The sequence below is a fragment of the Panthera leo genome, chromosome F2 (genome assembly GCF_018350215.1).
Source record: "Panthera leo isolate Ple1 chromosome F2, P.leo_Ple1_pat1.1, whole genome shotgun sequence".
Taxonomy (NCBI): Eukaryota; Metazoa; Chordata; class Mammalia; order Carnivora; family Felidae; genus Panthera; species Panthera leo.
This window is the reverse complement of record NC_056695.1, coordinates 34663139-34679378: the sequence shown is the minus strand read 5'-3', so window position 1 is coordinate 34679378 and position 16240 is coordinate 34663139. Positions and strand designations below refer to the sequence as shown.

Below are 16240 nucleotides of genomic sequence, written 5' to 3'. Positions count from 1 at the left end.
TAGTGAAGTGTTTCAGAACACAGAGAAGAGCTTCCAAATTTCTTTGATGAAACAAGCAAAACACTGATACCCAAATGTGACAATTAGAGCATGAAAAAGAAAACCAGAGACTGATTTCTTTTACAAATAAAAATAATTATTATAGAGGCAGCCAGGTGGCTCAGTTGGTTAAGCCTTGGACTCTAGATGATTTCAGCTCAGATCATATCTCACAATCTGTGATATCGAGCCCCACATTGGGCTCCATGCTGACAGCACAGAGCCTGCTTGGGATTCTCTCTCTCTCCCTCTCTCTCTCTGTCACTCCCCTGATCACACAAACACATAATCTCTGTCTCTCTCAAAATAAATAAGCAGTTTTAAAAAATGAATATTATCAGTATATGGTGCCCAGAAACATACTAACAGAGTATTATCACACAACAAAGTTAGATTTATCCAAGTAATTCAAAGAAATTTCAATGACAAAATATAACCATATAATTTACAAGTCAGAATTTAAAAAATCATAATCTCCACAGATACAGAATAAATTTTCAATAAAACTCAGTATTGTTCTTAAATAATTTAATTTTTAAAAAGCTTCTTTTCTTAACTTGATGAATATATCAAACCAAAAGAAAGAATCATGTTTAATGTTGGAGCTAGAAGCAATAGCATAAGTTGCTATTATGCTTAATACCATAAGATAAAAATATCCATCAGTACTGCAAATTTTTGGAAGTACAAAACTACACAATTTGATGAAAGAAATACACAAATGATGAAAAGTAAGAAAAAAAGAGAGACAAAATCACTGCTTGCAAAATGTTATAATTATACAGGTAGAAAACAGAATCAAATAGACTGTAAACCCATCAGCATAGTCACTAAAACAGTAAAGAAAGTAAACATTCAAAGAAAATACAGTATATATTCAATACTTCCTTCTTGTCTCTAAACAATTGTGTCTTAAAACAACTGGAATAGTATAAGAAGGTAGGCATCAATGACAGCTGTAAGTGGGAGTGGAAAGGTAGGATGTCGCAACAGCCAAAAACAAGATGTGGAGGGCACCCATGTGTGGGGGTGGGCCTGTGCTGAGTACTGGAGTTCAAGGGGAGTGAGGAGAGCAATATGAAGTGGGAAAGGAAGGGGATCTGTCAGTGCTGAGTGTTAGACCCTTAGTGGGGATTAGATGGCAGTGAATATGGAAGATTATTAGCTACATAAAGGAAACTGATCAAAGGTATTGTTAATAGGAGCAAAGTTTCTTGCTTCAGAGAAGGGAATTACAAGTATAGAAAGCTAGAACATTAGAATGAAGCCTATAGTGTTGCACTGCAATTGGAATAAATTGGTGTAAACTCATGCTTTTCAATAAATTGATATGCAAATAAACATAAATATAAATTTTTATTCCTAGGATCTTTCCTCTAAGAGGACTTGGGAACAATAACACCCTAACATCAATGAACATACATAGCACCCAGATCTTGACTTCTAAATATAGTTCTGCATTAAAATGAACCAGGGCTTGTTGGGAAAATGGCTGATTCTAGGGCTCAGATAGGGAGCAAGAAAATGGTTAGACTAACTTGAAGGCATTTCCAGTGGACTGTGAACAAGATGGACACCAGACTATATAATGATAATAACTCATCAGGAGCCTTTGAACAAACTAGGAAATTATAATTTTACATTTATTTAATATTTTATGAAAACTGGATATTTCCATACTTTCAAAATACCTCTTCACAAAATACTTATTAATTACAAAAGGAAAAAGTAAATTTACTGCAAAGAAGATCTCCATATAACCACCCTAATCAATTGTTTAAATGAAATCATCCACCCAATAAGATGGAAAGAGAACACAGTATCACTTCTATGACATTTCTACCAAAGATATCCTACTTGAATCTAATCATGAGGAAAGATCAGAGAAACCAAACTGAAGTATATTCTACTAAATAACTGATTTGTAATCTCCCAGCAATGAAAGGCAAGGAAAATGGAGAATGTTCCAGACTAAATACAGAAGACAAGACAATGAAATGCAACATGAGATTTTGAATTGGATCCTTTTACTATAAAAATCATTATCAGAACAATTGGCTAAATTCAAATGGGAGGGGGCTAAGAATTAGATTACAGAAATTTATCTGTGTTAATATTTTTACTTTGATGGATATATTGTGATTATGTAATAAGTAATTCCTTATTTTTAAAGAAATACATGCTAAAATTTTTAAGGCAAATTGAGTGTCAAATGGCTCTGAAAAAATAAGTTTCGTTATGTTAAACTTACAAAATTTCCATAAGATTGCACTTTCAAATTTTTTAAATTTTACTTTTAAAAATTTAATAGCTTTTTCATATGATGACTTTTATACTTAGAAAATATAATGAGGAAAAGACATCATTCATAATAGCAAAGGAAAAGAAGATAAAATGCCAGAAATAAATTTTATTGAATGGCATAAAAAAACATTTGCAAAAATTGGAAGTAGGGATGAACTGAATATTGTAAAAAGTTCTTTTTTTAAATATTTATTTATTTATTTATTTTGAGAGAGAGAGAGTGAGAGTAAGGGGAAGGGCAGAAACAGAGCAGAGAGATTCCAAAGAAGGCTCCACGGAGCCCAATGCGGGGCTCAGTCTCATGAACCATGAGATCATGACCTGTCAAGAGCCTGATGCTTAACAAACTGAGCCACTCAGGCACCCCTTACAAGTTCTTAAGTAGGAATATTCAATATCATAAAGACATCAATTCTTCATAAATGAATCTTTAGCACATTTCCAAATAAAATACCCACATGTTTATTTGCTGAAAAAGCCCAAATATTTCTAAAGGTCATATACAAAAACAAACATAAAAGGCTACAAGTCTTTTAAAAAAGAGTAATCAGTGAAGGTTAATCTTACCAGATACTGAAGTATATTATAATGCTTCAGAATTATAACAATTCAATACAAATGCATAAATACATAAGAAATAAGTGGAAAAAGTAAATAATAGTTTCCAGAAATACATCCAGAATGCATATGAAAATTCAGCATATAATAAAAACTGGCATTTCAAATTAGTAAGAAAAAGATAGATTACTCAACAAATAGTGTTAGAATTGATTGGTCATTTGGAAAAACATTAAGTTGTAGCCATACACCACTATTCTAAAGTAAAACTATTGGAAAATAAATTCCAGATGCACCAAATATTTAACAACCTTAATATTAAAAATAAAACTACATAATAAAAGAAAGCAAGCAAAAATTATTTTTAAATTTTGGCATGAAGAATAGCATTCTAAGAAAGAACCAATAACAGAGGACAAAAACTGTCCAAGCAATCTAAAATATTTGTATAACACAAAAATCATAAACATGAAAAAAATACAAGCTGAGAAAAATACCTGCAAATTACATGCCAAAGGGCTAACTTATTTTATACACAAAGATTTCTTTCAAATAAAAGGAAAAATAAATCTCAATGAATGGGCAAGGGACATATAAGCAGACTGTTCACATAAATACAAATGACCACAAATATATGAAAAGATTCTAAATCTCACTCATAAAGAAATGCAAACTTACAGAGTAAATAAAACTATCTCCAACTAATTTATTGGCAGAATATTTGTTCTATAATGCATGATGTTAGTATAAATACTGTGAAATAGAAACTTGCATATGCTGATGGTACGAGTAGAAATTAGTACAAACTCTTTGAAGGCAACTTGTTAATAGTTATCAAAATTTAAAATGCACACATCCTTTGGCCTTGCATTGCTATTAATACACATGCTTGCCAACTCAAGAAGGTAGTACAGGATGTTTATCTGATTTTAACAGCAAAAGTAACTAGAAAAAAATTCCCACTGTATTATTAGAGAGAATCCAGCTGTCAGGAGACTGAAACCACACCAGTAATTTCAATAGAAAAAACAATGATACAAAGAACTATTAGTCAAATATCAAAGAATTGAAGAGACAAAAAGGGAGCCACAAATATGCAGAAAGCATCTACCACCACTCTTTTTGCTGAAGAAGCAAAGGGAAGAGGTTTAATTACTAAAACTTGGAAGCTGGAAGCAGTGGCCCTAAGAAGCAGTGCTTCTGAGACAGTGTACCAGCAGCTGGTACTGGATTGTTGAGGGGGTGTGATGAAGCTATTTCTGGCAACACTGGGAAAATTGCAAATGAAATTATCTGCTGCTGCTGGAACAAACAGCCGCTGCTTGGGTGAAAAAGATACACTCACAAGGAGAAGCAAACCAGAAACAGAAAACAAAAGGAGGGGCCCCTTGGTAGGTCAGTCAGTTAAGTGTCTGAGTCTTGGTCATGATCTCATGGTTTGTGAGTTCCAGCCCTATGTGGGGCTTTGTGCTGACAGTGCAGAGCCTGCTTGGGATTCTCTCTCTCTCTCCCTCTCCTCTATATGCCCCTCCCCTGCTTGCTCTCTGTATCTCTCTCAAAATAAATAAACTTAAAAAAAAGAAAAGAAAACAAAAGGATAAACATATCCTTAACTTTGCTCCTGCCTTCCAATCTCCCTCTAACAGGTGCTATTGACAGATTCTAACAGGAAACCAGCTGGCTTCTTGAAAAAAACTGGTTTACAGAGCCCCAGCCCAGCATTATAAAGCAGAATATATAGAAGGGTGGAGTTGAAGATGAGACACAATATATTAAATAGCACATCCATTAGCAGTATTTTGGTGTATTCAAATAATGAAATATAATTATAGCCACTAAAATTAATAACGTACATATCTACATATTGACATGAAAGGCCTTCATAATATATGACACTAATAAGTAAAAAAAAAAGTGGGATATAGGGTAATAAAAATGCTCTACCATATGCATTAAAATAATATAAAAATATATAAATATTAAAAATATATACATGTATATATAATGTTTACATATATATGTAAAATATATAAACATTAAAAATATATACAAGGAAAATGTTTTTCATGACAGTTACTTTTGAGGATAAAATTAGGAGTATGGGTTGGGGGAAGACTCAACTTTTCAATAATTTTTTGTGCCTGATGCATATGTTATTACATAATAACTTTTAAAAGACACCTACTCACCAAAATTCCCACAAATTGTGTAATATTTGTTCACCTTTCTTCTTTTATCACCTGCATGCTAGGCATTAGAGATACAAAGACACATGAAGGGTAACCACTTATCTCCAGATATTTATCTAATAAGAACCATAAACGTAAGGCACATTTTTATGATTTTCCAGATCAGAGACATGGAAGACATTACTTCATACTGGAGAAGCCAGGAGAGTCTTTGCAGAGATTCAAGTCACTGACACTGGAATGATAAGAATAAATAGAGCAAGATAGATGGGAACTCCAAGAGGAAACATGAGCTAAGGCATAAAAGTATGGTGAGGAGCATGATGTTATAACTCAAGGAATAATTTTCTCCCAGCATAGGAACTCTCCAGCTCTGTTCTACAGAGACCATATAAAGGTAGAGTGTTAACTAGATTGCTAGGTAACATTGTTTGTGGTAACAATGATCCCTGACTGAGGAGTTGCATATGAACCAAGAGAAAGTATAGATGATATACAAATACCTAATGGGGAGCCACTGAAATGGACTTTCCTGACCAAAGTGACTCTTTTTTTATCATTATAAATTTTTTATTGACATACAGGTGACCCAGTTTGGAGATTCCTCAAAAAATTAAAAATAGAAATAGCATAGATACAGTAATTGCACTATGGGTATTTATTCAAAAAAAAACAAAAACATGAATTCAACAAGATATAGGAACCCCTATGTTTACTGCAGTATTATTTGTAATGGCCAAGATATGGAAACTACAATGACTCTTGTGACTGAGAAGTTCCTTGCAGAAAACTTAGCAACAGTGTCTATGGGATTTTTTATAAGAGATTTTGGTTTCTGCAGGGTATGACACTTTTAAGCCAGGACAATTCCACAGCTGCCCTATGTGATTCTCATTACCTTGAACCTGAACTATGCTGAGGGTAAAGAGGATTGTGCTGCTGCTTAGGCAGCTGTGAAAAACACTGGCACAGAAGGGGAACACCTGACACTGCCCTTCTGGAAGGTTATGATTCTCTCCTACCCTTTGGAGCACATATGCCAAATATGGTCATCTGAATGCTTCACTGAACCTAGGAACTCCTCCTGTCCCCCTGAACAGTATTGCAGATAGGTTTTAAGAATGTCAATCAAAGCATTTTAGCTGTAATGGAGAGTTATATCAATGGAAATGTTAAGTCTAGAACATGAGAGATAGACTTTAGCAAAAGCGTGAAATTTTTAAATGCCAGAGACTGAAGAAAATAGATTGTAATCTAAGTTTTGGAAGAAAGTACAACCCTGACAGCTTTTGTGTGGAGAGTTAACATGATCAAATTCCTTTTCAAAACATCATATTTTTAAAAAGGAATCTGGTCCATACTATATGTCAGAAGGAACTCCAGAGATCAGTTCAGTGAAAAGTGATAGAGGACCAATCTAGGTGGCGGAGGGCAAAAGAGGACTAATGCAGGAGGTATGTCTGAGATAGACTGCCTAGAACAAAGCAGTAGCCTGAGATGTGAGGGACAATATAGTGTGGCAGCTAGCGGAGATCTGATTTGCAATGCATTGCAGTTTACTTCACGGTCTCCTGCCTGAACCCCCAGTCACGATTTGCGCTCAAGTTTAGGTTGCCATTACTTAATTTCTAAAGGTCACTCAAGATTTTCTGACAAAAGGTACAAGTACATTGACATTGTTATAACAGCGGTAAGAAAAAATAATAATAAATGCTTGTTTTTTCAAAAAGACATACATCGTTTCTCCTTTGGGATTAAAAAAAGCAACTTCACTGAAAAATAAAGTTGAGTAAATAATTTTCTAATACTTCTTTTCCTAAATTACCAAGTAGCATTTTCCTCAAAGACTATTATGGATTATACACACACAGAGACATATATAAACATTCAACCATCTTTCCCACCTTTTATTCCTTCTTGGAATATCCATTCTCATCATTTAGCTCTGTTTTTCAACCTTGTCTTCTTGTATACATTACACTACACAGTCTGTTTCTCTATCTTCTCCACTGACAGGCCACCCTTTTTCTTACTGCACTCCTAGGATTTGAATGCTTTAAAACTTTAAAATGGAGCAATAGTCACTTTTCCAGATAAATATATGTCTTGAAACTCCTTTCATCTTTAGTTTAGCCACTATAAAACTAAGAATCTCTCAAATTACAGGAAATGCCCTTGAAATGTTAGGAATGATGACATGGTTTTTTCAGGTTTTCTGTAAATGTACATCGTAAAATGGAAAAAAAAGCAAGGAAAATATTCACTTAGGAGTACTATCTTGTTTCTAAATTCCTTGAAGTGTCTCTAGTCTTCTCTTGAGTGCCATTTTTTTCCTTCTACATCCTCCTATGTTGAAACAAGCAAGATGTACTTACAAATATCTTGTGAACCTGAAATACTTTTGTTACTGGAACAAAAACAATTAAAAAAAAAAAAACTTTTGTTAAAGCGCTGAAATTCTTTCTCCCAGATAAACCAGTAGTTAACATGAAAAAGCATTTTTGAACTTGTCGTTTCCCAGAATAAGCCTCATAAGCATGAAGAAAATAGAAGCAAAGCTATTAACCCAAACAAAGATAGGTAACTAGACCATACTCTAATAGTAAGTGTAAAAGGGGCTTCCTCCAAACAAATACTAAAGGACAGCTCCCTGACTTCTATTAAAAACAAATTTAAGACATATTTCTTCCCTTTGTCTCTTCAGGATATCAACTTCTAATAATAACAGGGTATGTGTTTACCTAGACCCAGATGCTATTTCACCCAGGTGGTAAAACTACTATAGATTTTGTTAACTGTAAGTTTTTAAAACAATTCTCATCCAGAATAAGAAGTGGCAAGATGTTTTTTGCTTTTGAGAACAATCATCTCTTTCCAAGGGTTAGCAAGCTGTGAAGAATCCTGAGACACAAGTCAAAAAGACTATAGAAGGAGAAAACTGGAAAGTTTCAAAGAAAAAACGTGTAAGTGATTTAAGAAGCTTAACTTGGAGTGCCTGTGAGCCTGGATTTCAGTTAAGGAGACAGCACTGGAGGGTTGTTTAAAGATGCATGGCATATTCTCTCCCTTAAATTAAGAGTGCCTCTAAGTAGTCAAAATGGCAAAATGCAAAAATGCATATACATCATTCAACTGGTAAAATGTAGATGGCATTGCAGAGTGGTGGGTAGGAGGAAACGGTACTGCTACTGACTTTGTTGTTGTTTTGAGAAAATTCACTGCACGAATGATACTATGAAGATTCTCTACCACTTGCCAACTGTGTGAACCTTGGTATGAAACCCAAGCCTCACTATCCTTAACTGTAAAGTGGACCATGTATTAGTTTTCATTGTTGCTGAAACAAATCACCACAAACATGTCAACTTAAATCACAAATTTATGATCTTACAGCTTTAGAAGTCAGAAGCCTGAAAGAGATCTGTGTTAAAATCAAGTTGTCAGCAGGGCTGCATTCCTTTTGGCAGCTCTAAGGGAGACTCTGTTGCTTTGCTTGTCCAGCTTCTAGAGGCTTCCCAAATTCTGTGGTTCACGTCCCCTTTCCATCTTCAAAGCCAACAATGGGTATTGAGCCTTTCTCACTCTGAATCTCACTGACTCTGAGTCACACAGCTCCCTCTTTCACTTACAAGGACCCTTTTGATTACAGTGGGCTCAATGCAAAATCCAGAATCTTCTCCCATTGCAAGGTCAGCTGATTAGCAGCCTTAATTCCATCTGCAACCTTAATTCCTCTTGCCATGCAGCACAGTTAATTCACAGATTCCAGGGATCAGGATATGCACATCATTGGGGCCATTATTCTGCCTTCTACAGACCTCATAAGGATCTTGTGAGAAATAAATGAGATAACATAATATGCAAAGTGCTTACCCACTGCCTACAAAAAGCCTTCAAATACTACTCACATATAAAATTTACATATAAGGTAAACATGACTCACTAAATGTAACCTAACTAAACTTATCCAAAGTAAGTCAGGATATATATAATAGCTGGATTTTTTTTCTAGTTTTATTAAGAAATATTTAACATATATCAGTGTATAAGTTTAAGGTATATAGCATAATTGTTTGATTTACATATACTGTGAAATGATTATAATAGGTTTAGTTAACATCCATCATCTCATACAGATATAAAAAGGAAATGGATAAAAAATTATCCTTGTGATGAGAACTCTTATGATCTACTCTCTTAACAACTTCTCTATACAGCATATAGCAGTGTTAACTATAGCCATCAGGTTGTACATCACATCCCTAGTGCTTATTTATCTTGTAACTGGAAGTTTGTACCTTTTGACCACCTTCCCCCAATTTATCCTTCCTCCCCCCCCCCCCCCACCCGACCCTCTGGTAACCATAAATCTGATCTCTATGAAGGTTTTTTTTTTTTTTTTAGATTCTACATGTAATGAGATCATACAGTATTTGTCTTTGTATGTGGCTTATTTCACATAATGTCTTCATCCATATTGTTGCAAAGGGTGGGCTTCTCTTGTTTTTTATGGATGAATAATATTCACTTGTATATATACCACAACTTCTTTATCCATTCAGGCATCAATGAACACTTAGGTTGTTTCCATGTCTTGCCTATTGTAAGTAATGTTTCTATGAAAATAGGGTGCAGACAACTCTTTAACATTTTAATTACCTTTGGATATATTTCCAGAAGTGGAATTGCTAGATCATATGGTAGTTGTATACTCCATACTGTTTTCTGTAGTAGCTATACTAATTTACAATCCTATCGACAGTGCACAGAGGTTCCCTTTTCTCCAAATCCACACCAGCATTTGTTATCTCTTGTCTTTTTTGATAATGACCATTCTAAAAGGCATGAGGTGATATTGAGGTTTTAATTTGCATTTCCCTATTGACTAGTGATTGTAAGCATCTTTTCACATACCTGTTGGCCTTTTGTATACTTTCCATGGAGAAATGTCTATTTAGGTCCTTTGCCTATTTTATAATTCAATTATTATTATTTTTTTGCTACTGAGCTGTATGAGTTATTTATATACTTTAAATATTAACCCCTTATCAGACACATAGTTTGCAAATGTTTTTTACCATTGTGTAGGTTGTCTTTTCACTTTGATGGTGCTTTCTTCTGCAGTGTAGAACTTTTTTAGTTTGATACAGTCCCACTTTTTTGTTGTTGTTGTTGCCTGTGCTTTAGGTGTCATATCTAAAAACGCATTCCAAAACCTATGTCAAAGAATTTTTCTACGTTTTTTTTATAGGAGCTTCATGGCTTCAGGTCTTATATTTCAGTCTCTAATCCATTTTGAGTTAATATTTGTGAATATTGTAAGATAAGGGTCAAGTTTCATTGTTTTATTTTTGAATATACAGTTTTCTCAGCATGATTTATTGAAGAGACTGTCTTTTCTTAATTGAGTGTTCTTGGTTCCCTTGTCAAATACTAGTTGACTGTATTAGGTTTACTTCTGGACTTTCAATTCTGTTCCAATGACTATTTGTTTTTGTACCAGTACTATACTGCCTGAATGAGTATAACATTGTAGTATCCTGCTTTGTTCTTCTTTCTCACAGTATTTTTGGATATTTGGAGTCTTTTGTGTTTCTATTTTTAGGAGTGTTTTTTTCTTTTTCTGTAAGAAATGCCCCTGGAATTGTGGTACGGGTTGCATCAAATCCATACAAATTTTGGTAGTATTGACATTTTAATAATATCAACTGTTCCAATCCATGAACACAAGATAACTTTCCATTTATTTATGTCTTCTTTGATTTCTTTCACTAATATCCCATAACTTTCAGACTAGAAATCTTTCACCCCCTTGGTTAAATGTATTCCTAAGTATTTTATTGTTTTTGATACTATTTAAGTGGGATTGATTTCTTTATTTCTTTTTCAGAAAATTCATTGTTAGTGTATAGAAACACTGATTTTTGTATGTTAATTTTGCATCCTGCAACTTTACTGAGTTCCTTGATTAGTTCTAACAGTTTTTTTGGTTGAGTCTTGGGTTTTCTATATATAAAATCATGTCATCTGCAAATGGAGACAATTTTAGCTGGATTTTTTTAAGGTCCTTAACTGAACCTTCCTATTTATGCCTATTGCAGTTTGAATCATTCCCATTTATATCTTCTTTATAACTCAGATTTAGTCAAATTATCAATTGAAAGCATATTCACATGTGCTTTCATGAGATCATTGTTTCAGCAGAGACAGAGTTTGCTAAGGGAAGTTGTCTATTTGCTAGAGTTAGCACAAAGACCGAGTTATTAAGCAAGCAGAACACATCTCCAAAGAGAAGTCATAGACATAGAACATCAACTAGGAACCTCTGAAGGGAAAACTGTGCTCCACAGCTTTCCATTATGCTCTATTCAGTGCTGAGATCAAACTGCTACTGATTTTTCATCTTTTTATCACTTCACACAAGTTAAGTGTCCTTGGGAGACACTACAGAGGGTAGCACATATCTCATCCCATTGATTCTAAATTAATTTGATTGTTTAGCAGCTACTGTGCTTCCTAGGCTGCTAAAGAAATTGTCTTAGGGTGATTTTTTTTTTCTTTTGTATAAATAAAACCTGTCCAGTAGAAGCTGTGGATTTTGCAAAATTACATTCAATATTTAGTTAATATATGTGAATATAATGTTAATATGTGAACATATATAGTTATAGTCTATATATATTATATATATATTATATATATTATATTATATATATATAATATGTGAATATATAAAGTTAATATGTGAATATAATTCACATAGAAATTCAAAACATTGACTACATTCAAGACTTTTTTCACAATAATAATAAAAACATATAAAAGTAACATATTTAGGAATTAGTTTGATTTAACATAAAGACTTTGTCTAACACTATTCAAGACATAAATATACCCCTTCAAAAGGTTGTCAACTGCTTCCATCTTTTCCCCTAAAGACTATAATTATTAATTTTAAAAAACTGATGTGAAAAAGTTAACTATCACAGGAAGATAAAAGATAGACAGGTTAACTTTTTCAAATCATACAGCAAACTTACCCAATGAATATTAAAAAAACAAAACAAATGCTTTACTGAAGTTGAAAAATACCAAGATTATTATCTTTGTTATCTAGAAGATTTTTTTTAATCTCAACTATCACTAGGACTGTTCTATATTATTAGTCAGTATATTGATAATCAAATATAGATATATGAATTTTATAGCTATGACAAGAAGCCTTGAGAAAACGTTCTGGGTGTAGACTGACTATATAAAATAAGAAAATGCTGTCAATTGTATAAACTTCAAAATATTTAACTCTACTTTATAATTCCTATCATATAAATCAAACACTACAAAATAAAAACAAAATTAAATAGGAATACATTTCAGAGGAAGAATAATGGAAATTATCTCTTTTCTTTCCTTGAAAATTTTAATCAGAATTCTCCTAGTGAAAACGAAGTATTAAGTAGCTCACAAGGGCAGGGCTGTAAGACTGACTCTGGGTAAGCACAAAAAGACCTGCCAGAAACAAGGGGTTTGATCACTGGTGAGCCATGTGATCTTTCCATGCCTTTATTTTCTTTTTTCTTTAAAAGTATTTCTTACCTGAAGTTCTGAAAGTTCATAAAGTTCCTCACCTTACGAATAATATACTTGAAATCTAGAGGATTGAAATGACTTCAGGGGGACAAAGTGCCCCATTTCTTTTTTTTTTAAGTTCATTTTATTAATTTTGAGAGACAGAGAGATAATCCCAAAGGCTCTGCACTATCAGCACAGGGTCCGATGCAGGGCTGGAACTCATGAACCGTGAGATCAGAAATCGAGTCAGGCGCTTAACCAATTGCGCCACCCAGGCACCCCAGAAGTGCCCCATTTCTTATATCTGAGGTTAAGTAGCACTGAAAACTATGACCAACTGTTGATGTATTCCTTACTCACTTGGTAAACTGCGAAGTGGAGGAGGCGGCACATTGTTTATAGCTATCATATGAGACAAAATAGCTGCTGAGAGAGAAGGCAGAGGCATCCTGATGGCTCCAAGGCAGCTGGTCAGAGGCTACTGGAGAGGCAAATGATCCTTCTTTGCCTTGAAGCATCATAAAGCAGAATCCTCAAGGTACTCTTTGATAGGCTGAGTACTATGGAATCTTCATGTTCACAGTTCTTATACAGTGCACAGCATTTCCAAGAGTTAAATATTGACCAGAAAGAACTATATCCTAATCCTAGTCCAGTGTAATTTATGAAGGGGGTTGTGTTATCTATAAAGAGTAGTAAGAATGAAAAAGGAAATTCTACAAGGCAGATACAGGAGAATCAACAGCACATGAGTCCAGATTAGGTGAAATAATTCATTTCATTAGTCACCCATAGTCCAGAAACCTTTTTTCTACCTCCTAAATGTTTACATTGGGTATTAGATACTTTATTTGTAGTACTAGCAACAGGCTATTTATACTGATCTCCATGGCTACATACACAGGGTAAAATATCTCTTCTAATTATATACCAATAAACTTACCCCTGCTTATATGCAACCATATTCTACTGTAGTGTGACATATGTTTTGGTTATCTTCTGTTGCTTCAAAATAATGAGGGCTCATTACAAAGACTAGGGTTTAGAGACTTAATTAATGTATCTTTTGATCTGTGTTATCTCTCAAGCCTTTAAAAATATTTTCCTGGTTGGCACAAAAAGAGACACTCAGATCAACGGAGCAGAATAGAAAACCCAGAAATGGACCCACAAACATATGGCCAACTAATCTTTGACAAAGCAGGAAAGAATATCCAATGGAATAAAGGAAGTCTCTTCAGCAAGTGGTGCTGGGAAAACTGGACAGCGACATGCAGAATAAACCTGGACCACTTTCTTACACCATACACAAAGATAAACTCAAAATGGATGAACAACCTAAATGTAAGACAGGAAGCCATAAAAATTCCCAAGGAGAAAGCAGGATAAAACCTCTTTGACCTTGGCCACAGCAATTTCTTACTCAACACGTCTCCAGAGGCAAGAGAAACAAAAGCAAAAATGAACTATTGCGACCTCATCAAAATAAAAAGCTTCTGCACAGCGAAGGAAACAATCAGCAAAACTAAAAGGCAACCAACAGAATGGGAGAAGATATTTGCAAATGACATATCACATAAAGGGTTAGTATCCAAAAATCTACAAAGAATTTATCAAACTCAACACCCAAAAAGCAAATAATCCAGTGAAGAAATGGGCAAAAGACATGAATAGACACTTCTTCAAAGAAGACATCCAGATGGCCAACTGACACATGAAAAAATGCTCAACATCACTCATCATCAGGGAAATACAAATCAAAACCACAGTGAGATACCACCTCACACCTGTCAGAATGGCTAACATTAACAACTCAGACAACAACAGATGTTGGCGAGGATGCGGAGAAAGAGGATCTCTTTTGCACTGCTGGTGGGAATGCAAACTGGTGCAGCCACTCTGGAAAACAGTATGGAGGTTCCTCAAAAATTAAAAATAGAACTATGACCCAGCAATTGCACTACTAGATATTTATCCAAGGGATACAGGTATGCTGTTTCAAAGGGGCACATGCCAATGTTTATAGCAGCACTATCAACAATAGCCCAAGTAAGGAAAGAGCACAAATGTCCATCGATGGATGAATGGATAAAGAAGATGTGGTCTATATATACAATAGAGTATTACTCGACAATCAGAATGAAATCTTGCCATTTGCAACTACATGGATGGAACTAGAGGGTATTATGCTAAGAGAAATTAGTCAGTCAGAGAAAGACAAATATCATATGACTTCACTCATAGGAGGACTTTAAGATACAAAACAGATGAACATAAGAGAAGGGAAGCAAAAATAATATAAAAACAGGGAGGGGGACAAAACAGAAGAGACTCTTAAATATGGAGAACAGAGGGTTACTGGATGGTGGGGCTAAATGGGCATTAAGGAATCTACTCCTGAAATCACTGTTGAATATATGATAACTAACTTGAATGTAAATTTTAAAAAATAAATTAAAAAAAATTTCCTAGTGTCATAATTGTAATAAATAATACTCAAAAGACTGTGACTGATGCCTGAGCCTGACCACTAGAACGGTAACAATTTATTGATCAACTTCATCTAGAAAACATTAATAACTAGAATTGAAAACTTTAGTTGGACTATAAAAGTAACACATTTATGTTGCAACAATTCCTATTAAATTGTATCTGTACTAAATCAATCAATCAATAGTATCTGTGTAATAAACTTCACCACAACTTTTCAATTTAATATATTTTCCTGTCCCCAGTTTTATAAACTCTGGACTCAGTGTAGACTCAAATCTGTTGAGTCTTACCATTGCTTTTCATTTTTATTTCTTATATACTAGTCAGATACCTTTACCTGCATAGGTCCTGTCACAGAATTGTACCTTGACATCCCTACCATACCACCTTCGTAATCCCTACAGCCTTCATTTGACAGACTCCCAGATCTATTCTCTTCTCATCCTCACAGTCAAAACTCAAAGAACCAAGGATCGGTCATAAAAGTTAATTACAAAGTACTTTTGCATTTTTCATGTATTTTGAACAGATGGGTCTCTATTAGATGATTTTTTCCCTTTGATAAATTGTTTTGATCAAATGAATCAAAGAAGTTTTCGAAGTCCCAAAGTTTCATAATGATCAATTTCCTATCTGATTCCAATTTCATCAGTTCTTATTTTTATTTATTTCCTAGGTTTTTTCCCCTTCTTTTCTAAATTTTCACCTTTTCTTTTTTCTTTTCTATATTTCCTATATAGAAAACACATATAATGAAACCTACATATCATAGTAATTTCACATCAAACTCAATCTTGCTTGAAAATGCTTTTAAAAATATGAAAAATTGACAATACAAGTAAGAACATCAAGAGAAAACAGCAAAACAAACAATTTTAAAAGCTCACTTAATTTTATCTGAGTTTATATAATTTTCATGGTTTTGTGTATTTTCTAATATCTGCTGGTATATGTCAGGAAAGAATCCATCATATCACAAATTCAGCTCCTCCAAATGTTTCCTTTTCTTTTTTTTAAGTTTATTTATTTATTTAAAGAGAGACAGAGAAAGCGTGAGCAGGGGAGGGGCAGAGAGAGAAGGAAAG

General features: G+C 34.0%; 1 protein-coding gene across 1 annotated transcript in view; it reads right to left on the bottom strand.

Annotated features, from left to right (window-relative positions):
* The window catches only part of CNBD1 (cyclic nucleotide binding domain containing 1), a 467744-nt gene extending 454603 nt beyond the window's left edge, over window positions 1-13141 (bottom strand). The window contains exon 1 of the mRNA XM_042924364.1: window positions 13023-13141. Coding sequence (XP_042780298.1) covers window positions 13023-13110 — 88 coding nt within the window. The 5' untranslated portion in view covers window positions 13111-13141. The remainder of the gene's footprint in view (window positions 1-13022) is intronic.
* Between the last annotated feature and the right edge of the window lie 3099 nt (window positions 13142-16240).